General features: G+C 50.9%; 1 protein-coding gene across 1 annotated transcript in view; it reads right to left on the minus strand.

The window, feature by feature from the left end:
- Positions 1-26,371, minus strand: part of LOC137527509 (collagen alpha-1(XI) chain-like) — a 197,329-nt gene that overhangs the window by 53,851 nt on the left and 117,107 nt on the right. Inside the window, exons 25-38 of the mRNA XM_068248027.1 lie at positions 25,727-25,771; positions 23,735-23,779; positions 21,333-21,440; positions 21,192-21,245; positions 16,932-16,985; positions 15,287-15,340; positions 3,647-3,754; positions 3,518-3,571; positions 3,327-3,434; positions 899-952; positions 717-770; positions 562-615; positions 426-479; positions 241-348 (exon numbers count right to left, since the gene is read on the minus strand). Coding sequence (XP_068104128.1) covers positions 241-348; positions 426-479; positions 562-615; positions 717-770; positions 899-952; positions 3,327-3,434; positions 3,518-3,571; positions 3,647-3,754; positions 15,287-15,340; positions 16,932-16,985; positions 21,192-21,245; positions 21,333-21,440; positions 23,735-23,779; positions 25,727-25,771 — 954 coding nt within the window. The remainder of the gene's footprint in view (positions 1-240; positions 349-425; positions 480-561; positions 616-716; positions 771-898; positions 953-3,326; positions 3,435-3,517; positions 3,572-3,646; positions 3,755-15,286; positions 15,341-16,931; positions 16,986-21,191; positions 21,246-21,332; positions 21,441-23,734; positions 23,780-25,726; positions 25,772-26,371) is intronic.

Consider the following 26,371-nt stretch of genomic DNA (forward strand, 5'->3'; position numbering starts at 1 on the left):
ACGCTTATATTTTATCATATCATATCCCACCAGCCATCGTTCCCCTCGTCATAAGAAAAGACATGGACTCTCCCATTACTGACCAACTAAGACACTAGAGTTCTGGATGTGTTGTTTTCTCTTTCGTTGTAAGGCCCCACCCAGCAGTTCACTAAAGCCACACCCAGTTCTGCTAAGCTCTACCCCTGAGGATCTGAGAACTGCTTCTGTCCGGAAATAAATGATTTTTATAGGTTTTACCTGGGCACCTTGTTGTCCCTCACTTCCTGTTTCTCCCTTTTGTCCCTCTGGACCGGGAAGCCCTGGATGGCCTTGAGCACCTTTACTTCCGATTGGACCTGGGAGACCCTGAAAATTGGTACATGTCAGAAGACTTCACTAATACTTAATTCTCTTCATCTATCTGATCTAATCTCCACACTTACCGGGGTTCCATGGTGGCCTTGCTCCCCCTTCTCACCTCTTACCCCAGGAGGGCCCTAATAATAGAGAAAATAAATGATTACTATGCACTGTGGTTAGCTGAAAGGTACGCAGCCTAAAAACATACAATACACCTACCAGGCCTCCCCGGGTGCCGGGATCACCAGTCACACCGCCGAGGCCTACATCACCCTGAAAGAGATAAGGGAAAAACACTACAACATCTTCCAGATCTCACAATAACAGCGTAACAATATTGTGTCACAACGACAACATTTGTATAAGAAGATTACCTTCATTCCTGGAGGCCCATGTGGGCCAGACGATCCCGGATCTCCAGATGTACCCTGGAAATGAAAACAATAAGGAAACTCAGTTGCCAAGTTCTGCTTTTCCCGAATAACTGTGAACTTTTCCATAGATTTCCAATACATGAACCTTCTGTATAATAACTAGGTGTCATGTGGGAATATACCGTGTCTCCTGATGGCCCGTGAGGTCCTGGGGTTCCCATCACTCCAGGAGGACCCTGAAAGACAGCAAGGTTTACATTATGGGGCACCGGTCTTTATATCTTACGCAAGCATTATAAATTATTTATGAGGAATATACCCGTGGGGGGGGTCTGGATTCTGCCGAGACCCGATCGGAAGCTGCCGCTTCCGGGTCTCAGCGCTTGTTCCCCACTGATGACGCTGCCGGTGACTCACAGGCTGCACATCCAGATAGGCGGAGGGCGCATTCCCAGTACACCCTCCGCAAAGGTAAACAACTGTCAGCTGACACCGATCTGTCAGCTGATTCTTCATTCCTAGGCAGGGCCTTGTTGTGTGATTGGTTGTGTGGAGTGTGGCCGGCAGCTGATTGGATGCTGTATTATATTTAAACCTGCAGAGTGCTCCCAGTCATGGCCCATGATAAGCATAGCTTTGGCTAGTTGCTGGGTTTACACTCTTTGATTACTGATTGCTGGATTTGACCTTGCCTTATATTTGACTATTCCTGTCTGCTGTGATTAACCCTTGTTGTTTCCTGCATATCCCATGTCTGCTGCCTGGACTGACCCTTGCCTGTTTACTGGATACTCTCTTGCCTGCTGCATGGTCTGACCCTCGCTTGTTTACTGGATACTTTCTTGCCTGCTGCATGGACTGACCCTCGCTTGTTTACTGGATACTTTCTTGCCTGCTGCATGGACTGACCCTCGCTTGTTTACTGGATACTCTCGGCCTGCTGCCTGGACTGACCCTCGCTTGTTTACTGGATACTCTCTGCCTGCTGTCTGGACCGACCATTGCTTGTTATTGGATACCTCTTGCATGTTATCTGGATTGTCTGTTACCTGGGGACTTGCCTGTCATCCCTGTTACTACTGACTCTCGACGCTGATTGCTTCATTCCTCTGGATTCAGGTAATGACCTATGTGATACCTCTGAACTGTTGAACTGTGTTGCTAGCCTCAGTAGTGGCTCCGGGTGGTATATTTGTCTTCTACGTCAGCTTGTATGCCTTTCTCGCCTAAGTCCTTATTTTGGCCAGCTAGTGGTGTGCCAGGCAGGGATAGTGTAGGTGTCAGTTAGTGGTATACCAGGCAGGGATAGTGTAGGTGTCAGTGGTGTGCCAGGCAGGGACAGTGTAGGTGTCAGTTAGTGGTGTACCAGGCAGGGATAGTGTAGGTGTCAGTTAGTGGTGTGCCAGGCAGGGACAGTGTATGTGTCAGTTAGTGGTGTGCCAGGCTTGGACAGTTTAGGTGTCAGTTAGTGGTGTGCCAGGCAGGGACAGTGTGGGTGTCAGTTAGTGGTGTGCCAGGCTTGGACAGTGTAGGTATCAGTTAGTGGTGTGCCAGGCAGGGACAGTGTAGGTGTCAGTGGTGTGCCAGGCAGGGACAGTGTAGGTGTCAGTTAGTGGTGTGCCAGGCTTGGACAGTGTAGGTGTCAGTTAGTGATGTGCCAGGCAGGGACAGTGTAGGTGTCAGCTAGTGGTGTGCCAGGCTTGGACAGTGTAGGTATCAGTTAGTGGTGTGTGCCAGGTAGGGACAGTGTAGGTGTCAGTTAGTGGTGTGTGCCAGGTAGGGACAGTGTAGGTGTCAGTTAGTGGTGTGCCAGGCTTGGACAGTGTAGGTATCAGTTAGTGGTGTGCCAGGCAGGGATAGTGTAGGTGTCAGTCGTGGGCCAGGCAGGGACAGTGTAGGTGTTGGTTAGCGGTGTGCCAGGCAGGGACAGTGTAGGTATCAGTTAGTGGTGTGTGCCAGGTAGGGACAGTGTAGGTGTCAGTTAGTGGTGTGTGCCAGGTAGGGATAGTGTAGGTGTCAGTTAGTGGTGTGCCAGGCAGGGACAGTGTAGGTATCAGTTAGTGGTGAGCCAGGCAGGGACAGTGTAGGTGTCAGTTAGTGGTGTGTGCCAGGCAGGGACAGTGTAGGTGTTGGTTAGTGGTGTGCCAGGTAGGGACAGTGTAGGTGTCAGTTAGTGGTGTGCCAGGCAGGGACAGTGTAGGTATCAGTTAGTGGTGAGCCAGGCAGGGACAGTGTAGGTGTCAGTTAGTGGTGTGTGCCAGGCAGGGACAGTGTAGGTGTTGGTTAGTGGTGTGCCAGGTAGGGTCAGTGTAGGTGTCAGTTAGTGGTGTGCCAGGCAGGGACAGTGTAGGTGTCAGTTAGTCGTGGGTCAGTGTAGGTGTCGGTTAGTGATGTGTCAGGCAGGGACAGTGTAGGTGTCGGTTAGTGGTGTGCCAGGCAGGGACAGCTAGGTGAAGAGTGAGACCTCCAGCCTGGGACATACACGCTGACTCCGGGAGTTATACCTCCCAAACCTTACATTATTACAATAAATCAGAAAGAGGCTGCAGCAGTGAGGAACTCTCTCGTTTGTTGGGAAGCGTCCAGCCCATTCTTTCTCACTTTGCTCACCTGGGGACCTCCTTGCCCTTTCTCTCCTTTTGTGCCTCTTGTTCCGCGCTCTCCAATGACGCCACTGGGCCCAGGATTTCCAATGTTGCCAGCTGGCCCCAGTTCTCCCTGAGGGCACAAGTCAAAGTTATAGGCAACAAGTAGGGAAATATTGAATCCATCTGTTATTTTAGACCTTATTTTGGGCAAACCTTTTCTCCTGGAGGTCCAGGAACCCCGACGTCTCCAATGTCCCCCACATCCCCCTAAACACAACAAACATGACATCAGAACAAGGAGAAGCCATTCAATAACTTTCCCTTCCATTGTCTGCACATTACCTCTTTCCCACCCTCTCCAGGAGGACCCAGCAGGCCCTGAAAGCCTCTTTCTCCAGGGTCACCAAGAGGTCCAGCGAGGCCAAGGCTTCCGAGAACACCAACATCTCCCTGAAATAAAGGGAAAGGGTTAGATGTGGGCAGACATGTAATAGAAGACAAGGAGACAACTCTGGAAGCCCTGTGACATGATATCTCTGCCACAGAACCAATGACCAGCATTCTGTCTCTGCCCATTCTGATGTTCTTGCCCTTTTTTCCTGTTGCAATTGTCTTCATATAAAATAAATGACAATTGCAACAGGGAAGAGGACCCCCTTGTAGTGACCGGTCTGTACTGCTGGGAACCTTGGAGTGCAGAGATCTCACGCTCGGATGTGCCTCATCCACGAATTCGGAAATCCGCGTGGTTGCAAAAAAAAATCCGCATTCGGCCCCGCCGCATGCGGATTTTCGTCCGCGTCCACGCAACCACGCGGATTTTTTCCCGTGAATGGCGTAATCACGCGCGGATTCACGCCCGGAGGCGGATTTTCTTTTAACGTTAATAACAAAGCCCCCATACATGCTACAGTCCCCCAAATAGCATGGATTATCGAGGTGATAAGGGGCAACATAACTTCAACATAAAAAATTCCCCCCAAAAAATTTTTTCTAGAGAAAATGGATTTTAAAGTGAAATCAACACTTTAAATGGGGCTATTAATTGGTAATAAGTGGTTTTAAAAAGGGATATACGCGTTAAGCAGTCAAAGAGGTGAAGGCGAGTTCCAATGGCACTTGGCGGCGAAGGTACCGCTGGAGGAGGATGAGTGGCTGACGGCAAAAAGGCTCCAGAGAGGTTTTTGTAATTTTTTTTTTTATTTTTTTTTTTTGCAGCAATTAGCAATGACATCGCAGCAGAGTTGTCAGTGGACACGGGCAGTGTGAACGCAGAGTGCAGTGGTGGTAGCGACTGAGTCAGGTAGGACTATGCGGGCGGTCAGTTCAGCAGCACAGAAGGACCACGGCAACATACTGGTGGTAGTAGTAGCAGCACAGCGTCATAGTGCTGGCCAAAAAATTAAATGCACCCGGCGACCCGGGCAGTGTGAACGCAGAGTGTAGTAGCGACTGAGTCAGGAGGACAAAGCGGGCGGTCAGTTCAGCAGCAGCAGCACAGTAGTAGTAGCACAGCGTCATAGTGCTGGCCAAAAAATTAAATGCACCCGGTGACCCGGGCAGTGTGAACGCAGAGTGTAGTAGCGACTGAGTCAGGAGGACAAAGCGGGCGGTCAGTTCAGCAGCAGCAGCAGCACAGTAGTAGTAGCACAGCGTCATAGTGCTGGCCAAAAAATTAAATGCACCCGGCGACCCGGGCAGTGTGAACGCAGAGTGTAGTAGCGACTGAGTCAGGAGGACAAAGCGGGCGGTCAGTTCAGCAGCAGCAGCACAGTAGTAGTAGCACAGCGTCATAGTGCTGGCCAAAAAATTAAATGCACCCGGTGACCCGGGCAGTGTGAACGCAGAGTGTAGTAGCGACTGAGTCAGGAGGACAAAGCGGGCGGTCAGTTCAGCAGCAGCAGCAGCACAGTAGTAGTAGCACAGCGTCATAGTGCTGGCCAAAAAATTAAATGCACCCGGCGACCCGGGCAGTGTGAACGCAGAGTGTAGTAGCGACTGAGTCAGGAGGACAAAGCGGGCGGTCAGTTCAGCAGCAGCAGCACAGTAGTAGTAGCACAGCGTCATAGTGCTGGCCAAAAAATTAAATGCACCCGGCGACCCGGGCAGTGTGAACGCAGAGTGTAGTAGCGACTGAGTCAGGAGGACAAAGCGGGCGGTCAGTTCAGCAGCAGCAGCACAGTAGTAGTAGCACAGCGTCATAGTGCTGGCCAAAAAATTAAATGCACCCGGTGACCCGGGCAGTGTGAACGCAGAGTGTAGTAGCGACTGAGTCAGGAGGACAAAGCGGGCGGTCAGTTCAGCAGCAGCAGCAGCAGCACAGTAGTAGTAGCACAGCGTCATAGTGCTGGCCAAAAAATTAAATGCACCCGGCGACCCGGGCAGTGTGAACGCAGAGTGTAGTAGCGACTGAGTCAGGAGGACAAAGCGGGCGGTCAGTTCAGCAGCAGCAGCACAGTAGTAGTAGTAGCACAGCATCATAGTGCTGGCCAAAAAATTAAATGCACCCGGTGACCCGGGCAGTGTGAACGCAGAGTGTAGTAGCGACTGAGTCAGGAGGACAAAGCGGGCGGTCAGTTCAGCAGCTCAGAAGGAGGACCATGGCAACTTACTGGTAGTAGTACCATAACACCAAAAAATTAACCAAGGTAGGCACTAGGCAGGTAGTAAATGTCTTTATAAAGGCAGGCATAGTTAACAACAGCACATGCAGCAGCCACTTCATGTCCCCCTGTGTCCGACAATAGGGGCCAGAAACTCACCTTCCACCCAAGCCTGGTTGATTTTCAGGAAGGTGAGTTTGTCCACAGAGGCGTGGGAGAGCCGAGAGCGCTTCTCTGTGACCACGCCACCGGCCGCACTAAAGCATCTCTCTGAGAGGACAAAGGAAGGAGGGCAGGATAGGAGTTCCAGGGCGTACTGGGAAAGCTCGCTCCAGATGTCCAGTCTCTTGACCCAGTACTCCAAGGGGTCCACGGGGCTGTCGGTGTCATTGAGCCCGCTGGATGACCCCATATAGTCAGACACCATGGTGGTCAGTCGTTGCTTGTGCTGGTTGGTGGTGGATGCTGTGGCGGGCACCTCTGTTCTGGGCTGCTGCACTGCATACAGGCTCTTGCTTAGGCTCTTCAGGTCTCCGGGGCGCCAGTTGCTGCTGCTGCTGCTGGTGGTTGTTGTTGTGCTGCTAGTGGCAATGGCAGGCACCTCTTGCTGGCTTGGCAGAGCAGTTACAGTGGGGGTGGAAGGCTGGGGGAATGCTTCCAGTAGTCTGCGCACAAGGGCCTCCTTCAACTCCCTTGTGCGTTGCTCGGTGGTGGATGGCGTCATTAAGTCTCCCAGCTTCCCCTTCAGACGGGGATCAAGCATCAAGGTAATCCAGATGTCCTCCCTTGAACGCATCTGGATCACCCGGGGGTCCCTGCGAAGGCAGCGCAACATGTGCACAGCCATGGGAAACAAGTGGGCCCTGCCAGCAAGATCTCCCTCGTCCTCGCCATTGTCCCATAACGCATGCCTGTCCTCTTCCTGTGCCATGTCGTTGTCCTCCTCAAACCGCCATCCACGTACAACGCCTGCTGCACTCTGCTCCTCCTCCTCCTCCTCCTCATTCAGGTTAGGGACCTCCAACTCTTCCACTACCTGCTGTGAGCCCTCCTCTGAGCTGGACTGTGCTGCCATCTGCTCCTGTTCTTCCAACTGCCTCAGGGCTTCATCCCCACGCTCAATTAAATTGTCCATTGCCTGCTCCAGTAGACAAACCAAGGGCACCCACTGGCACACAGAGGCCCGCTCCTCACTGACCATCTTGGTTGCCTCCAGGAAGGGACTCAGCACCAGGCATACTTGCTGCATCAGTGTCCACTGAGTGGCAGTAATCATGGGGACTTGCTGGTTGCTGGGGACACTTGGGTCTAGCATGTAGGCCCTAAGAGCCAGCCTGTGCTGACACAGCCGCTCCAACATGGCCAGAGTCGAATTCCAGCGAACTGGCATGTCGATGATCATCCGGTGTTGTGGCCTTCCATACTGCTGCTGTAAGGTGGACAAGAGTGCAGAGGCAGTGGCTGACAGGCGGAAAAAGCGTACCACCGCCCGGGCATCCTGCAGCAGCTCGCTCATCCCCTGGTAGGTGCGCAAGAAGCGCTGCACCACAAGATTGAGCACGTGGGCCAAGCAGGGGATGTGCTGGAGGTTTCCCTGCTGCACTGCTGCCACCAGGTTGGCCCCGTTATCGGCTGCCACATACCCCACTTCCAGGCCTCTGGGGGTCAGCCACCTCCGCTCCTGCTTCCTGAGGGCGGCCAGGACGTTGGTGGCCGTAAGCCTCTCCTTCCCCAGGGTCACCAATTTTAAAAGGGCTTGGCAGTGCCGAGGCTTGGCGCTGCTGCTGCCGAGGCGGGCTTGCTTTCCGGGTGCTGAGGGAGTGTCGTGACAGGACCCTTCTGCATCCCCCCTGATCCCGCGTGGTGGCACCACTAGCTGGGCTGATGCGCTCTTGTCCTCCCTCCCTTCCATCAGTGTCACCCAGTGGGCCGTAAAGGACAGGTAGCGACCTGTCCCAAATCTGCTACTCCACGAGTCCATGGTCACGTGGACCCGCTTGCCCACAGAGTAGTCCAGGGAACGGGCCACGTTTTCCACCGCAAACTTGTGGAGTGCTGGGATCGCGCTCCTGTTGAAATAGTGGCGACTGGGGACTTGCCACTCGGGGATGCCAAATTGGAGCAGCGTCCGCATGGCGCTCCCCTCCTGCACCAGGGAGTAGGGAAGCAGCTGTGATGCCATGGCCCGGGCCAGCAAGCCATTTAGTTTGCGGATCCGCCTGTGGCTTGGAGGCAGAGGCTTGGTCAGACCCTGAAAGGTGTCGCTCAGCAGGGTCTGACGACGCTGGGATGCAGGGGAGACAGAGGAGAGAGACGAACACTGGCTGCCAGCCTCAATGTCTGTGTCCTGAGCAGCCGAGGTGGAAGAGCGCTTGCGTGCTACTACTGCTGCTGCTGTGGGGGATTCACGACCCTGAGGGAGGGAGGATGCTGCTGCGCTGGTGGGCCTTCTGCTCTCAGGAACCCCTGCCAGCAGTGCCTGCTTCCTCTTAAAGTCCGCATACTCGCGGCAGTGGCGGCTTCTCAGGTGGCCCTGGAGGGATGAGGTACCCATCTTGCTCAGACTTTTCCTGCATAACCTGCACACCGCATACCTTTTGTCATCAGTACATTCCTCAAAGCAATCCCACACTGGTGACTTTAATTTACTGCGGCCCCCACTAGCAGAGGGTGCAGCGGAGCAATGTGTGGTAGTAGTTGCCGGGGGTTGCATGGTGGTGGTGCCGGCTGAAGCAGTGTCCTGTCTACTTCCTCCACGCCCACTGCTGCCGATGCCCCTGCCCCTGCCTGACATATGGCGATATCCTTGCCTAGGCCGAGGTGACTCGTCATCCTGCTCTGACCATTCTTCCACGGACTCAGCAGGCTGCACATAGTTAGGGTCCACAACGTCATCATCAGCAGCATCATCATAATCCAGCTCTTCCTCTGACTCCCCCGCCTCCTCTTCTGTCCCTACATCCCCAGACACAGACCCCTCTTCTTCATCACCAGAACTCAACAACGCTTGTGATTGTGGCCCGATCTCAATCTCTGCCACATCAGTCCCCAGTAAGTCCTGTGCTTCTTGCATCAGCAGGTTCCCAGATGCCGGACTGAGGGACAGAATGCTGTCATCCTGGGAGGGCTGCTGACCAGTGGGTGCTGGGGTGGATGTCACAACAAGCGTGGGATGTTGGCTGCTGCTGCTACTGCTTGGAGTGGTGCTCACAGTAGAGGTCTGGGAGGAAGTCATGATGTCCATGAGTACGTCAGGTTCCATTTGCTCAACCACCACACGGGGACCAGAAACTTTAAAATATTTGGACAATGGCGTCCGCTGACTCGGCCCAGGCTTTGCTGCCCCCTTTTCTGCTGCATCACAACCGCGTACAGCTGGGCGTCCTCTCCCTGGACGTGGAGCAGTCCCAGAAGTGGCTGAGGCAATTGAACTCCCTTTCCTCTCACCCCGCGAAACCCTGCCAGACATGTTGCTAGTAATGAATCACTGGATGCAGTGGGCACAGTACAAGGTCACTGAAGGATGCAGTGGGCACAGCACAAGGTCACTGAAGGATGCAGTGGCCACAGTACAAGGTCACTGAAGGATGCAGTGGGCACAGCAGTGGGCACTGGATATACAACTAGGTCACTGAAGGATGCAGTGGCCACAGTACAAGGTCACTGAAGGATGCAGTGGGCACTGGATATACAACTAGGTCACTGAAGGATGCAGTGGGCACAGTACAAGGTCACTGAAGGATGCAGTGGGCACAGTACAAGGTCACTGAAGGATGCTGTGGCCACAGTACAAGGTCACTGAAGAATGCAGTGGGCACAGCAGTGGGCACTGGATATACAACTAGGTCACTGAAGGATGCAGTGGGCACAGTACAAGGTCACTGAAGGATGCAGTGGGCACAGTACAAGGTCACTGAAGGATGCAGTGGCCACAGTACAAGGTCACTGAAGAATGCAGTGGGCACAGCAGTGGGCACTGGATATACAACTAGGTCACTGAAGGATGCAGTGGGCACAGTACAAGGTCACTGAAGGATGCAGTGGGCACAGTACAAGGTCACTGAAGGATGCAGTGGCCACAGTACAAGGTCACTGAAGAATGCAGTGGGCACAGCAGTGGGCACTGGATATACAACTAGGTCACTGAAGGATGCAGTGGGCACAGTACAAGGTCACTGAAGGATGCAGTGGCCACAGTACAAGGTCACTGAAGAATGCAGTGGGCACAGCAGTGGGCACTGGATATACAACTAGGTCACTGAAGGATGCAGTGGGCACACAAGGATGTCACACTGTGTAATGAGATACTCATATCATACTCATATGCCAGCGAGCGAGCAGTGGGCACTGGGCATGGCACAAGGTCACTGACAGAATGAATGAACAGCGCTGGCAGAGAGTGGCGGCGCTGGCGGTGTGACTGGCTGCCTGCAAATAGTACAAGTGTATAACTGTCACTGGAATATACAAGTGAACACTGCAGCTGCACTAACCTGCCTGCCTGCACTCTACACACAGATAATCCCCACTCCCACTACACTGCAGCACTGAACCTGCCTGCACAGCACTACACACAGTTAAATAATCACTAGACTCCCACACTCCCACTACACTACACTGACTACAACTAACTACAGCAATCACTCACTGACTAGCTAACTGTGTACAGTATAAGAGCAGTGTTAGCAAAAAAAACGCTTTGTTTTTAACACAATAAATGCACTTGCTCAAACAACAATGGCCTGGAGATAATCCTCTCAGCACCACAGTCTAGTAGCAAGGACAGAGCTTTTCCATCATGGCCGCCGCTTTATATTCAGGAGGGGAGGGCATAGCTCCCCTCCTGTGATTGGTTGCTAGGGCCTGGCTGGGGCACTCTGATTGGCCTGCAATGTGTCACTTCCGCATAGTTTGACGCATTTCCGCAAACCACGACTTCAGCCCCGGGTTTCACGAGCGTGAATGCGGATTTCTGTCCGCATTCACGCGAAGCCGAAGTAGATTTTCGTGGTTGAAAATCTATTCACGGATTTTCGTGTCCGAGGCGGAATGCGTCAAAATGGTCGTGAATCCACGCGTAAGCGTGATCACGACCTGGCGGTGAGCACCACTGCCACTGGCTACAGATGGCTGGCTATTAGACGATTTCTCATGTCACCATCAGCACTGAGTTTCTGATTTCCAGCTTAGTACTCCGAATTATTGTTCATATTTTTGCATTGAAGTTTATGGTGCAGAGTTGAATGCAAATGTAACTGGCTTGGAAATTTGGCGTCATAATATTTAATGCAAAATACTCAAAATTGACGATCAAGCTGTGAAATTAACTACTTCCCCACCTCAGGCTATGTTCATTAAAAACCAGAGCAATTTTCACATATCACGCTCCTCCCATTCATTCTCCAATAACTTTATCACTATTTCTCACACCTTAAAGAGACACTGAAGCGAAAAATAAAATTATGATATTATGATTTGTATGTGTAGTACAGCTAAGGAATAAAACATTAAGATCAGATACATTAGTCTAATTGTTTCCAGTACAGCAAGAGTTAAGAAACTCCAGTTGTTATCTCTATGCAAAAAAGCCATTAAGCTCTACGACTTTGGAGAGAGGCTGTCTTCTGACTTTTATTATCTCAACTGTTTTCTTTTTATCTGCCAGAGGAGAGGTCATTACTTCACAGACTGCTCTGAAAGACTCATTTTGAATGCTGAGTGTTGTGTAATCTGCACATATTATAGAATGATGCAATGTTAGAAAAAACACTATATACCTGAAAATAAAAATGTGAGAATATTTTCTTTGCAGCTAATCTTCTAGTAATTATTCATAGTACACAACCAATTCATTATATCATATTTTTGTTTTCGCTTCAGTGTCTCTTTAAGGACCTATATATTGTTTTCTGCAGGACAAACTAGGCTTTCTTTGAGTAGTACTTTCCACTAAGAATTATTTTATTTTGTATGCTTTTTAAAGGGAATATAAAGAAAAAGTTTGAAAAAAGTGATTAATTTTCAGTGTTTATCCATTATAAAATGTAAAAATTAAAAGTGCTAATGTAGATAAAATCCACACCTTTTATTTGCCCAATTGTTTCAGTTATTACAACTTTTATATGATGTCCCTACTACAATGTAGGGCGACAATATTTTATTTGGGAACAAAGATGTATATTTTCTGTTTTGTGTGTGTTTATACTATATCAATCATTACAAGCCCTTGTTTGCAAAATAACAGTAATATACCCTCATGAACTACATATTACCCTCCTTGGCGTTATGATTTTTTTCCAGGTTTATAGTCTAAAAGCCATGACATTTTTTTTTCACAAGCTTTGAGGGCTGGGGCACACCGAGCGGCTTTTTGAGCGTTTTTACGCTTGGTCAATGTATTTCAATGGAGGGGGTGCACACCAGAGCGGGAGGAGTTTTGCAGAAACGCATACTCCCGGGGTGAGGCATTTTTTGGATTGCGGAGGCGTTTCTGCCTCAATGTTAAGTATAGGAAAAATGCAAACCGCTGTGGAAAACGCCAGATCAGAGCTGTTCTACAGGCGTTTTTGTTACAGAAGCTGTTCAGTAACAGCTTTATTGTAACAATATATGAAATATGCTAAACTGAAATCCACAGCAGCAATCCGCAAAACGCCTCATAAAAATAAAAAAAAGCGTTTAAAAATCTGCTAGCATTTTGCGGATCTGCTAGCGGGTTTTGGTGTGCACCGGGCCTCAGGTATGGGATTACCGCTCTGAGCTGTGGATTTCTGTCCCGAGTCTGACTTGGGATTACCGCTAAGAATAGTTACGCTAGGGACTAATTTTTTATTTTTTTTATGTATTTTTCTTTTTTAAATGCTGTCATTTTGTTTTTTTTTTACAAGTGTTTTATTTTGATAATTATGAGGGAGGAGGGTAGAAGGGGGTTAATAAGTAAAGGAAATGTATTTTTTATGTGCTTGAATGTATTTTTATTGCAGTGTTTTTGTTCATTCTCTAGATGTCCCCACACTTTATCCTGTACACAGGAAGGGATCATTCATTGATCTGGCACTTTGATTGGCTCTGGGAATCACTGCTCTGACGGGCAGCAGCGGGGATCGGCGTGAGTGTTTGCGTCAGGATGTAGGCAGGGCCATGTGTATATCTCCGCCCCCTGGTTGTTGAGTGAAGATCAGAGGGGCACAGATATCAGATACAGCGGGGGGGGGGGGGGGGGGGGGGGTGAACGGGTTACGCAGTTACAGCTTTTCCTATTTTAACTTGTTAATACCAGTTTCTGTGAAATTGGAACACTGATCACTACCACTGGCATTCTCAGGAGATGGAAGAAACGGCTATGAGATGTAAATCCTCCCAGCAGCCTCCAGCCTACTTCGGGGGAGGGGGAGAGAGTGGCAGAATCTTCTCCTGTTTACTCAGGACCGGATTTACCATAAGGCACAGTAGGCACATGCCTACAGGCGCCTGATGATGGAATGGCGGCTCACTACCCTCAACTAATGCCTCCCACCCTGCTTCCCTATGCAGTCCCAAGTGGAGTGTAAAAGACAGGTCTCAACATTCCACTCACGAGATCTCCCTTCAGTCAGGGGGACCTCCAGCTACTTAATACTGAGGGCAACTCTGGCTGAGGGCCACCTGTAGCCAACTATGACGGGCAAGAGAAGTAAGGGAGGAGTGACAGCTGGGCCAGTCAGCACACTTACGGTGCGGCTCGGCAGGGGTTTGTAGGGTCATGGAGGGCGGAGTCTAGGGTGCCAGGACATCTGTGCCTATAGGCTCCTGTCATGTAAATCCAGGCCTGTGCATGCATGGAGGGCGGAGTCTAGGGTGCCAGGACATCTGTGCCTATAGGCTCCGGTCATGTAAATCTGGGCCTGCATGCATGGGGGCGGGGTCTAGGGTGCCAGGAGGACATCTGTGCCTATAGGCTCCTGTGAGGTAAATCCGGGCCTGCATGCATGGAGGGCGGAGTCTAGGGGGCCAGGACATCTGTGCCTATAGGCTCCGGTCATGTAAATCTGGGCCTGCATGCATGGGGGCGGGGTCTAGGGTGCCAGGAGGACATCTGTGCCTATAGGCTCCTGTGAGGTAAATCCGGGCCTGCATGCATGGAGGGCGGAGTCTAGGGTGCCAGGACATCTGTGCCTATAGGCTCCTGTGATGTAAATCCGGGCCTGCATGCATGGAGGGCGGAGTCTAGGGGGCCAGGACATCTGTGCCTATAGGCTCCTGTGATGTAAATCTGGGCCTGCATGCATGGGGGCGGGGTCTAGGGTGCCAGGACATCTGTGCCTATAGGCTCCTGTGATGTAAATCCTGGCCTGCGTGCATGGAGGGTGGAGTCTAGCATGCCAGGACATCTGTGCCTATAGGCTCCTGTGATGTAAATCCAGGCCTGCATGCATGGAGGGCGGAGTCTAGGGTGCCAGGAGGACATCTGTGCCTATAGGCTCCTGTGAGGTAAATCCGGGCCTGCATGCATGGAGGGCGGAGTCTAGGGGGCCAGGACATCTGTGCCTATAGGCTCCGGTCATGTAAATCTGGGCCTGCATGCATGGGGGCGGGGTCTAGGGTGCCAGGAGGACATCTGTGCCTATAGGCTCCTGTGAGGTAAATCCGGGCCTGCATGCATGGAGGGCGGAGTCTAGGGTGCCAGGACATCTGTGCCTATAGGCTCCTGTGATGTAAATCCGGGCCTGCATGCATGGAGGGCGGAGTCTAGGGGGCCAGGACATCTGTGCCTATAGGCTCCTGTGATGTAAATCTGGGCCTGCATGCATGGGGGCGGGGTCTAGGGTGCCAGGACATCTGTGCCTATAGGCTCCTGTGATGTAAATCCTGGCCTGCGTGCATGGAGGGTGGAGTCTAGCATGCCAGGACATCTGTGCCTATAGGCTCCTGTGATGTAAATCCAGGCCTGCATGCATGGAGGGCGGAGTCTAGGGTGCCAGGACATCTGTGCCTATAGGCTCCTGTGATGTAAATCCAGGCCTGCATGCATGGAGGGCGGAGTCTAGGGTGCCAGGACATCTGTGCCTATAGGCTCCTGTGATGTAAATCCGGCCCTGTGTTTACTACAGAGCTATAGCTTCATGATGGGTCAAACTCACAGATTTCAACGTATCCCAATTGTATTAAACCATTTCCTGTCCCGTAATTAGTGCCCTGTCCAGTAATGAAAACAGTAAATGCTGCAATACCAGCTCTGGCCACCAGGTGGTGATACAAGAGCCCTGCGTATTATTACACTATACCTACTCTTCATATAAACACAAAGGTGTATGTTTCAGGTCAGTCACACGGGTTACACACAGATGTTCATTTCTGAACTATAGTCTAATAGTAGACAGGCACCGCCCTGAATACTGACCTGTTCTCCTTTTTGCCCATTGGGGCCTTCGCTCCCAGAAGAGCCTGGATCCCCCTGAAAGATATGAGCCACACACAGCCGCACGTTATTCACAGCTTAGCGTAAAACTGAACAAATCTCAGGAAATGCAAAAACGTGTTGTGTAGCTGGACTTAGCTGGGCTTGGCGCCTGTGTAACTTTACCTCCTGGCTTGTTTCCTGTTAGACAATTGAGGTCTTACAATTGCTCATCCACTTCCTGTGAGATAAAAGTCCCGCCTCCCCCTGTCAACACTTCTACAGTAATCAAAGCATGATGGGAAGTGTAGTCTGGCATTTGTTGTTCTTACTTTGGATGTCACATTGTCCCGCCCCCTCTGGAGCTGCATCCAGAGAGGAGAGGAAGCAGGCTGTACATACGGTAATTCTGTTCGCCACCTTGTTTCTATATGCTGCTTATACTCTCTTGGCAATCTGAAGGCTAATAGAATTTGCCCTGTTTGGTTGTGAGATTATAGGTGGGTTTTTAAAACTTAAACACTGACTGACTGAGCATTCTTAAAACTAGAAAATGTTATTTAAAAAAATAACAAAATATACCGCTAATAATGGAATAAAAGATTTGTGGTGCAGATGAAGGTTCAGCAAAAGCAGCAGAAACAGGACAGCAATATAGGTCTAACAATTCCTCTCTGATGCTCAAGCTGAATAGATGGATGCAGCAGACCTGGTGACGGTACAGACATTGCGAGCATGATAATTGTATGAGACCGTGTGTGACGTGGTTGGATGTAGCAGACAATCGGGTAAAAGTGTGACAATTGTATGAGACTGTGTGTGACGTGGTTGGATGCAGCAGACAATCTGGTAACAGCACAGACATTGCGAGCATGACAATTGTATGAGACTGTGTGTGATGTGGTTGGATGCAGCAGACAATCTGGTAACAGCACAGACATTGCGAGCGTTCCACTGACAATTGTATGAGACTGTGTGTGACGTGGTTGGATGCAGCAGACAATCTGGAAATGGTACAGACTTTCCAAGCGTGACAATTGTATGAGACTGTGTGTGACGTGGTTGGATGCAGCAGACAATCGGGTAAAAGTGTGATAATTGTATGAGACTGTGTGTGACGTGGCTGGGTGTAGCAGACAATCGGGTAAAAGTGTGACAATTGTGTGAGACTGTGTGTGACGTGGTTGGATGCAGCAGACAATCTGTGTGTGACAATTGTATGAGACTGTATGTGACGTGGTTGGGTGCAGCAGACAATCTGTGTGTGATAATTGTATGAGACTGTGTGTGACGTGGTTGGATGCAGCAGACAATCTGTGTGTGACAATTGTATGAGACTGTGTGTGACGTGGTTGGGTGCAGCAGACAATCTGTGTGTGACAATTGTATGAGACTGTGTGTGACGTGGTTGGGTGCAGCAGACAATCTGTGTGTGACAATTGTATGAGACTGTGTGTGACGTGGTTGGATGCAGCAGACAATCTGTGTGTGACAATTGTATGAGACTGTGTGTGACGTGGTTGGATGCAGCAGACAATCTGTGTGTGACATGGGGGGACAGGAAACTTACATACAGGGACTTCTTTATGGTTTGCAATAAAGAGACATTAAGTCAAGCGATACAAGATCCAGCTGTTCTCAGCATTACCTGCTCCCCGTCCAGCCCGCTGACCCCCTGATCACCCAACGGCCCGACCACACCCTGAGGAGAGAGGAAAGGGATACACAGGTGTATATATACATACCTGTACACGTGTGTAAGCACATACATGTGCAGGTATTGCAGTTCAGGCACAGGCTATACATACATTATATCAGAACATTTAAATTAAGCATAACAAAAAGTTTTGTAGAAACAAAAAAACAAAAACATTCTCGCCTCCTCTAGTGAGAGAAAATATAATCAGTAAAAACAGACACATATAAACGCCCTTACTGCTGTATGGAGACTGCATTGTAGCGCAGGATGAGAGACAGGAGGGGAATGCTGTGGCCAGAGGTGGCGCTGTGACACACACTGGCCACAAGCTGCTACAAATCCCCTGATGAAGGGGAGGACCATGAAACACATTGTGATGTAGGATTACTAAGAAAGGGGAAGGCCCCTGACAGGCGCTGTGATGTAGGATCACCTGACAAAGGAGGAGGCCCCTGACAGGCGCTGTGATGTAGGATCACCTGACAAAGGAGGAGGCCCCTGACAGGTGCTGTGACGTAGAATCACCTGACAAAGGGGGAGGCCCTGAAATGCATTGTGATGTAGGATCACCTGACAAAGGGGGAGGCCCCTGACAGGCGCTGTGACGTAGAATCACCTGACAAAGGGGGAGGCCCCTGACAGGCGCTGTGACGTAGAATCACCTGACAAAGGGGGAGGCCCCTGACAGGCGCTGTGATGTAGGATCACCTGACAAAGGAGGAGGCCCCTGACAGGTGCTGTGACGTAGAATCACCTGACAAAGGGGGAGGCCCTGAAATGCATTGTGATGTAGGATCACCTGACAAAGGGGGAGGCCCCTGACAGGCGCTGTGACGTAGAATCACCTGACAAAGGGGGAGGCCCCTGACAGGCGCTGTGACGTAGAATCACCTGACAAAGGGGGAGGCCCCTGACAGGCGCTGTGACGTAGAATCACCTGACAAAGGGGGAGGCCCTGAAATGCATTGTGATGTAGGATCACCTGACAAAGGGGGAGGCCCCTGACAGGCGCTGTGACGTAGAATCACCTGACAAAGGGGGAGGCCCCTGACAGGCGCTGTGACGTAGAATCACCTGACAAAGGGGGAGGCCCCTGACAGGCGCTGTGACGTAGAATCACCTGACAAAGGGGGAGGCCCTGAAATGCATTGTGACGTAGAATCACCTGACAAAGGGGGAGGCCCTGAAACGCATTGTGACGTAGAATCACCTGACAAAGGGGGAGGCCCCTGACAGGCGCTGTGACGTAGAATCACCTGACAAAGGGGGAGGCCCCTGACAGGCGCTGTGACGTAGGATCACCTGACAAAGGGAGAGGCCCCTGACAGGCGCTGTGACGTAGGATCACCTGACAAAGGGAGAGGCCCCTGACAGGCGCTGTGACGTAGAATCACCTGACAAAGGGGGAGGCCCCTGACAGGCGCTGTGACGTAGAATCACCTGACAAAGGGAGAGGCCCCTGACAGGCGCTGTGACGTAGAATCACCTGACAAAGGGGGAGGCCCCTGACAGGCGCTGTGACGTAGGATCACCTGACAAAGGGGGAGGCCCCTGACAGGCGCTGTGACGTAGGATCACCTGACAAAGGGGGAGGCCCACAAAACGCATTGTGACGTAGGATCACCTGATGAAGAGGGGAGACCGTAAAACCGTGCCCAGCTATGGGAATTCAGACGCCATGTGTGAGAAATGCAGCAGGAACTGTTATTTTCCCCGCATGTAATTTGGAAGCAGCCTTTTGATTTCACAATCGGAATTTGCAGAGAATGACACAAGTGCTCCCTGAGGCTGGAAACACACTCCTGCGCAAAACCACAACTTCTATTGCCGTCTGCGTTTCTGCGTTTTGCATTCTTGGTTTTGTATGCATTTGTGATTATGTTTTCTTAACCTCATGACGACCGCAGGATTACACCCGCCTAGTGGCCAGGCGATGTTTTACAATTCAGGGCTCTGCAGCTTGAACCGCTCACTGCAGAGACATACAACTTAGCACACAAATGAATCTCCCCCTTTTCTTGCCACCAACAGAGCTTTCTGTTGGTGGCATCTGATTGCAACTTTTTATTTTATTTTATCACTTTGTGGTTTATTTTTATAAAAGTGTGATTTTTTGTTATTTGTAATTATAAATAATCTGCCTTTATTGATGGGGAGCAATACAGCATCACTTCTCTTTTGTAAGCAATGCATGAAGAATGGATGCATATTGTGGCTCCATAGGAGAGTATTGTGGGCGGCTACATCCAACACGCTGTGTGATTTTATAACGATTGCAAATGGCGGATGACTGCAACTTGCTAAGCGGCCCATAGACTCTCATTAGATGCAATTTCGCCTGCGATTGACTCTGTGTGACAACAAGTGTGCTCCCAGCCGTGCTGCTTGCCTGCTCTGACTGGGCTAGTGAGCTGCGTCTGGGGTACCCGTTATATTTGTGACGTGCAGAGTGACTCTGTGTGACAACAAGTGTGCTCCCAGCCGTGCTGCTTGCCTGCTCTGACTGGGCTGGTGAGCTGCGTCTGGGGTACCCGTTATATCTGTGAAGTGCAGAGTGACTCTGTGTGACAAGGCGCATGCAAGTCAGACAACAAGTGTGCTCCCAGCCGTGCTGCTTGCCTGCTCTGACTGGGCTAGTGAGCTGCGTCTGGGGTACCTGTTATATTTGTGAAGTGCAGAGTGGTCTGTGTGACAACAAGTGTGCTCCCAGCCGTGCTGCTTGCCGGCTCTGACTGGGCTGGTGAGCTGCGTCTGGGGTACCCGTTATATTTGTGAAGTGCAGAGTGACTCTGTGTGACAAAGCGCATGCAAGTCAGACAACAAGTGTGCTCCCAGCCGTGCTGCTTACCGGCTCTGACTGGGCTGGTGAGCTGGCGGATGACTGCAACTTGCTAAGCGGCCCATAGACTCTCATTAGATGCAATTTCGCCTGCGATTGACTCTGTGTGACAACAAGTGTGCTCCCAGCCGTGCTGCTTGCCGGCTCTGACTGGGCTGGTGAGCTGCGTCTGGGGTACCCGTTATATTTGTGAAGTGCAGAGTGGTCTGTGTGACAACAAGTGTGCTCCCAGCCGTGCTGCTTGCCGGCTCTGACTGGGCTGGTGAGCTGCGTCTGGGGTACCCGTTATATTTGTGAAGTGCAGAGTGACTCTGTGTGACAAAGCGCATGCAAGTCAGACAACAAGTGTGCTCCCAGCCGTGCTGCTTACCGGCTCTGACTGGGCTGGTGAGCTGCGTCTGGGGTACCCGTTATATCTGTGAAGTGCAGAGTGACTCTGTGTGACAAAGCGCATGCAAGTCTGACCAGTGTGCTCCCAGCCGTGCTGCTTACCGGCTCTGACTGGGCTAGTGAGCTGCGTCTGGGGTACCCGTTATATCTGTGAAGTGCAGAGTGACTCTGTGTGACAACAAGTGTGCTCCCAGCCGTGCTGCTTACCGGCTCTGACTGGGCTGGTGAGCTGCGTCTGGGGTACCTGTTATATCTGTGAAGTGCAGAGTGACTCTGTGTGACAAAGCGCATGCAAGTCTGACCAGTGTGCTCCCAGCCGTGCTGCTTGCCTGCTCTGACTGGGCTAGTGAGCTGCGTCTGGGGTACCTGTTATATTTGTGAAGTGCAGAGTGGTCTGTTTGTCACATCATGAAGAGGTTTGTAGAAACTGCTGCAGACTTTGCAATATAAAATAAACCAAACATCTGCTGCAGCTAGTCATAGATTCTCATGTGCTCTATGATTTACATTGTAAGCCTTGGGCAGGGCTCCCCCCCTCCCTTAGGGTGTCCTTCTTGATCGTGCTACCCAAGCAATGACACCCTTCTCATGGACTAACTCGGACTTGATTAGCCGGGTCTCTGTAATACGCATTTTATACCCTGATTGCATGTATCACCTTGTGCTATGTTGTATAACCGTTTGCTACCTCTCTGTCTGTCACCCCTTGTTACAATGTATGTATCCCTATTTATTGTCCAGCGCTGCATAATATGTTGGCGCTTTATAAATACAATAAATAATAATAATGTGCTCCTCAGCAAGTTCCAGCTGCCTGCTCGCTCTCAGTCTGAACCACTCTCCACCAGCAGGAGGCAGAGTGATAGCTCTGTCAGTGGAAGCCACGCCTTCCCCCTGACAGCCTATCACAGAGGAGATGAATAGTTTCCTCCCCACAAAGTAGGCCAGGTACTGTGATAAATGGCACTGGGGTCACTCACCTTCTCGCCCTTGTCACCAGGGGGTCCCTCAGCTCCGAGCGGCCCCTCCCGGCCCTACAACAGGAAGATCACAATGCTGAGAGGGTGTCTGGACAGGTTCCTCTATCAGGTCATGACGTATTGGTTCAGGACTGAACTTACTGGATATCCGGCGGGTCCATCAGCCCCGGGAGCTCCTGAAGGGCCCACGTCTCCTGTGTCCCCCACTCTTCCTGCTTCTCCATCAGACCCTGGGTGACCTGGAGGCCCCTGGTAAACAGAGACATGGCTCACTATACACAGCACAACTTGTAAGATTACAGGAGATCAATGAATGTATTGTGACCTCCGGAGCTCAGAGCAGAAACGATGCAAAACTTTATTGCCTCTCAGTTATCAACATTGCCAAAATCCCAGCAGCCTAAGGCCCCTCCCACACCGAATGCGTCAAGCAGCGTTACATCGCACTAACGCAATGCAACTTTATTGCCACAGCGATGCTACTTTGTCTCTCTTTGTAGACCACACCTACTGCATTGCGATGCGATAAAATGATGCATTGCGACCCAATGCAAAGCTGCTGCGTCAACATTGCGTCAACATTGCGTCATAACTCACTGATGTTAACAAATGGCAACACAAGATTGCCTGATAATAATGCGACTTTCAATCACAGTGCGCATGCGCCTTTTGTGAATCTTACATTGTGAATCTTACTTTGGTGAACGTGCGCATATATAGATATATACATATATTATTGTTTGTTATTATGCTTTGTTGTATATACAGATACATATATATGCTGCTGTAACGTGAAACATTTGGTGAGTAAGGACCCGTAATAAGAATTCCTTACTATAAAAGCATGCGGAAAGACCAGCCCCAGAAGTCCCGCAGTATTTTGGGAAGTACACTCCCATACTGAAGGGACCAGGGTTTATCTTCAGGCCTATTAATAATAAATGATGAGTGGGGGTGGATCCAGCCAATAGAATCCAGCTAGCTACACTAACTACACATTACCGTTGTCAGGATGTCCCCCTAAACATAAGCCTCTGCCAGCAATTGGTTCTGCAGCACCTCATTATTAACACTGTGCTAAACCCCACACTCCATCCAAATAGCCCACACTCTGTCCAAACCGCCCACACTCCGTCCAAACCGACCACACTCCGTCCAAACCGACCACACTCCGTCCAAACCGACCACACACACTCCGTCCAAACAGCCCACACGCTGTCCAAACCGACCACACTCTGTCCAAACCGACCACACTCTGTCCAAACCGACCACACTCCGTCCAAACCGACCACACTCCGTCCAAACCGACCACACTCCGTCCAAACCGACCACACTCCTTCCAAACCGACCACACACACTCCGTCCAAACAGCCCACACGCTGTCCAAACCACCCACACTCCGTCCAAACCGACCACACTCCGTCCAAACCGACCACACTCCGTCCAAACCGACCACACACACTCCGTCCAAACAGCCCACACGCTGTCCAAACCGACCACACTCCATCCAAACCGACCACACTCCGTCCAAACCGACCACACACACTCCGTCCAAACAGCCCACACTTTGTCCAAACCGACCACATTCCATCCAAACCGACCACACTCTGTCCAAACCGTCCACACTCCGTCCAAACCGTCCACACTCCGTCCAAACCGCCCCTACTCCGTCCAAACCACCCACACTCCGTCCAAACCACCCACACTCCGTCCAAACCGACCACACTCCGTCCAAACCGACCACACTCCGTCCAAACCGACCACACTTCGTCCAAACCAACCACACTCCGTCCAAACCGACCACACACACTCCGTCCAAACTGAGCACATTCCATCCAAACCGACCGCACCCCGTCCAAACCGCCCACACTCTGTCCAAACCGCCCACACTCTGTCCAAACCGCCCACACTCTGTCCAAACCGCCCACACTCTGTCCAAACCGACCACTCTCCGTCCAAACCGCCCACACTCCGTCCAAGCAACACGGTCATATGCATAGCCCCGCCCCAGGCAGTGACGTTATTCTTGTTGGGCAGGAAGTAGGCCATTGGGATTCCTGTTGCACCGCACCCCCTTCGCTCACACTTCTAGCGCATTGCGTTAAAGGTCTCCACAGACTTGCATGGTTCTTGCAGTAGGGAAGCGGCGGAGAAGTGTAAAAGGTGCTTAAAAAGCAGAAACCTCCCGTTCACCACATAATTTAGCTATCGCAGCTAGTGCGGGAAGCTGTGCGAGGGCGGGGCTCCGGACAATGGGGGGAGGGGATAGAGATCTGGCAGGATCCAATCAGAGGGAACAGATTTTCCAGGAATTGACAGGACAAACCGATAACGGTAAGGCCCCCTTATGTAAAGAGACTATTCCGTGTAAAATAGACATTCTACCATTGCAGATTGCAGCTGGGCCAATGTAAACAAGCAGTAACGGCATCTGAACCGCATGCAAATTGCAACAACATTCAGCTTGAATTGAGGACATTTATTGCTCCTCACTAGTTTCACTGATAGGACTCTCAGGTTCCGGTTACATGACAGACACTTACCTGCGGTCCGGGCAAGCCTTTGTCACCCATGCCACCCATCCGGCCCTGGAGAAGAAGAACACAGTGAGGGGTGAGAGACAGCCGCAGGGGGTGCGCAAATTAACCCTTTGTTAGGATATTATGAACACAGGGAGGGGTGAGAGACAGCCGCAGGGGGTGCGCAAATTAACCCTTTGTTAGGATATTATGAACACAGGGAGGGGTGAGAGACAAGCCACAGGGGGAGCGCAGATTAACCCTTTGTTAGGATATTATGAACACAGGGAAGGGTGAGAGACAAGCCACAGGGGGTGCGCAGATTAACCCTTTGTTAGGATATTATGAACACAGGGAAGGGTGAGAGACAGCCGCAGAGGGTGCGCAGATTAACCCTTTGTTAGGATATTATGAACACAGGGAAGAGTGAGAGACAGCCACAGGGGGTGCGCAGATTAACCCTTTGTTAGGATATTATGAACACAGGGAGGGGTGAGAGACAGCCGCAGGGGGTGCGCAAATTAACCCTTTGTTAGGATATTATGAACACAGGGAAGGGTGAGAGATAAGCCACAGGGGGAGCGCAGATTAACCCTTTGTTAGGATATTATGAACACAGGGAAGGGTGAGAGACAAGCCACAGGGGGTGCGCAGATTAACCCTTTGTTAGGATATTATGAACACAGGGAAGGGTGAGAGACAAGCCACAGGGGGTGCGCAAATTAACCCTTTGTTAGGATATTATGAACACAGGGAGGGGTGAGAGACAGCCGCAGGGGGTGCACAAATTAACCCTTTGTTAGGATATTATGAACACAGGGAAGGGTGAGAGACAAGCCACAGGGGGAGCGCAGATTAACCCTTTGTTAGGATATTATGAACACAGGGAAGGGTGAGAGACAAGCCACAGGGGGAGCGCAGATTAACCCTTTGTTAGGATATTATGAACACAGGGAGGGGTGAGAGACAGCCGCAGGGGGTGTGCAAATTAACCCTTTGTTAGGATATTATGAACACAGGGAAGGGTGAGAGACAGCCGCAGGGGGAGCGCAGATTAACCCTTTGTTAGGATATCATGAACACAGGGAGGGGTGAGAGACAAGCCACAGGGGGTGCGCAGATTAACCCTTTGTTAGGATATTATGAACACAGGGAAGGGTGAGAGACAAGCCACAGGGGGTGCGCAAATTAACCCTTTGTTAGGATATTATGAACACAGGGAGGGGTGAGAGACAGCCGCAGGGGGTGCGCAAATTAACCCTTTGTTAGGATATTATGAACACAGGGAAGGGTGAGAGACAAGCCACAGGGGGAGCGCAGATTAACCCTTTGTTAGGATATTATGAACACAGGGAAGGGTGAGAGACAGCCGCAGGGGGTGCGCAAATTAACCCTTTGTTAGGATATTATGAACACAGGGAGGGGTGAGAGACAAGCCACAGGGGGTGCGCAATTTAACCCTTTGTTAGGATATTATGAACACAGGGAAGGGTGAGAGACAAGCCACAGGGGGTGCGCAAATTAACCCTTTGTCTCTCATCCCTCACTGTGTTCATAATATCCTAACAGTCACAGGGGGAGCACAGATTAACCCTTTGTTAGGATATTATGAACACATGGGATGAAAGGCCCTGGGATGGGGGGGGGGTCCTGGGCTGGGGGACTCTGGGATGGGGGGCCCAGGGATGGGTGGAGGCATGGAATGAAAGGCCATGGGCTGGGGGGCACTGGGCTGGGAGGGCTCGGGGCTGGGGTGCCCTGGGCTGGGAGGGCCCGGGGATGGGGGGGAGGAGCCCTGGGCCGGCAGCAGGGGTTGGATGGGGCTGTTGCTATGCAGCTGTGATAGCACAGGTGTGTATAGTATTGTGTGTAATTCTGAGGCCTGTCCTATGTGTATGTGGACCCCGCCATGTGCTCACACTACATGCTGCATCATTTCCATCAGCTCATAATAATCAGCACCTCACAGAACCAGCGACATGTTCCAATAATACGGGACTGTCTGTTAGTGCTTACCTGCGGCCCGGGGGGTCCCCTCTCTCCAGGAGGGCCTGGGGGTCCCTGCCAGACACAAACATTCATTAGATAATCATAAAAACGCCCCATATAGCTCAGCATCTGCCGAGATCACTCATGTAGCTCTTTATTGTGGTTCTATTTACTGTGACATCACTGGAGGCGGGGCTTCATACAATATACAGCAATATATATATATATAGATACAGGAAGTGTTTCCGATGATGAAAGCAGGAAAATTACCATAAAAATCAGTGTCCTGAATAATTTACTGCATTCTGCTATATGTCACTACAGGGCCTCTTTACTGCATTCTGCTATATGTCACTACAGGGCCCCTTTACTGCAATCTGCTATATGTCACCACAGGGCCTCTTTACTGCATTCTGCTATATGTCACTACAGGGCCTCTTTACTGCATTCTGCTATATGTCACTACAGGGCCTCTTTACTGCATTCTGCTATATGTCACTACAGGGCCTCTTACTGCATTCTGCTATATGTCACTACAGGGCCTCTTTACTGCATTCTGCTATATGTCACTACAGGGCCTCTTTACTGCATTCTGCTATATGTCACTACAAGACCTCTTTACTGCATTCTGCTATATGTCACTACAGGGCCACTTTACTGCATTCTGCTATA

Source organism: Hyperolius riggenbachi, chromosome 8 (genome assembly GCF_040937935.1).
Source record: "Hyperolius riggenbachi isolate aHypRig1 chromosome 8, aHypRig1.pri, whole genome shotgun sequence".
NCBI lineage: Eukaryota > Metazoa > Chordata > Amphibia > Anura > Hyperoliidae > Hyperolius > Hyperolius riggenbachi.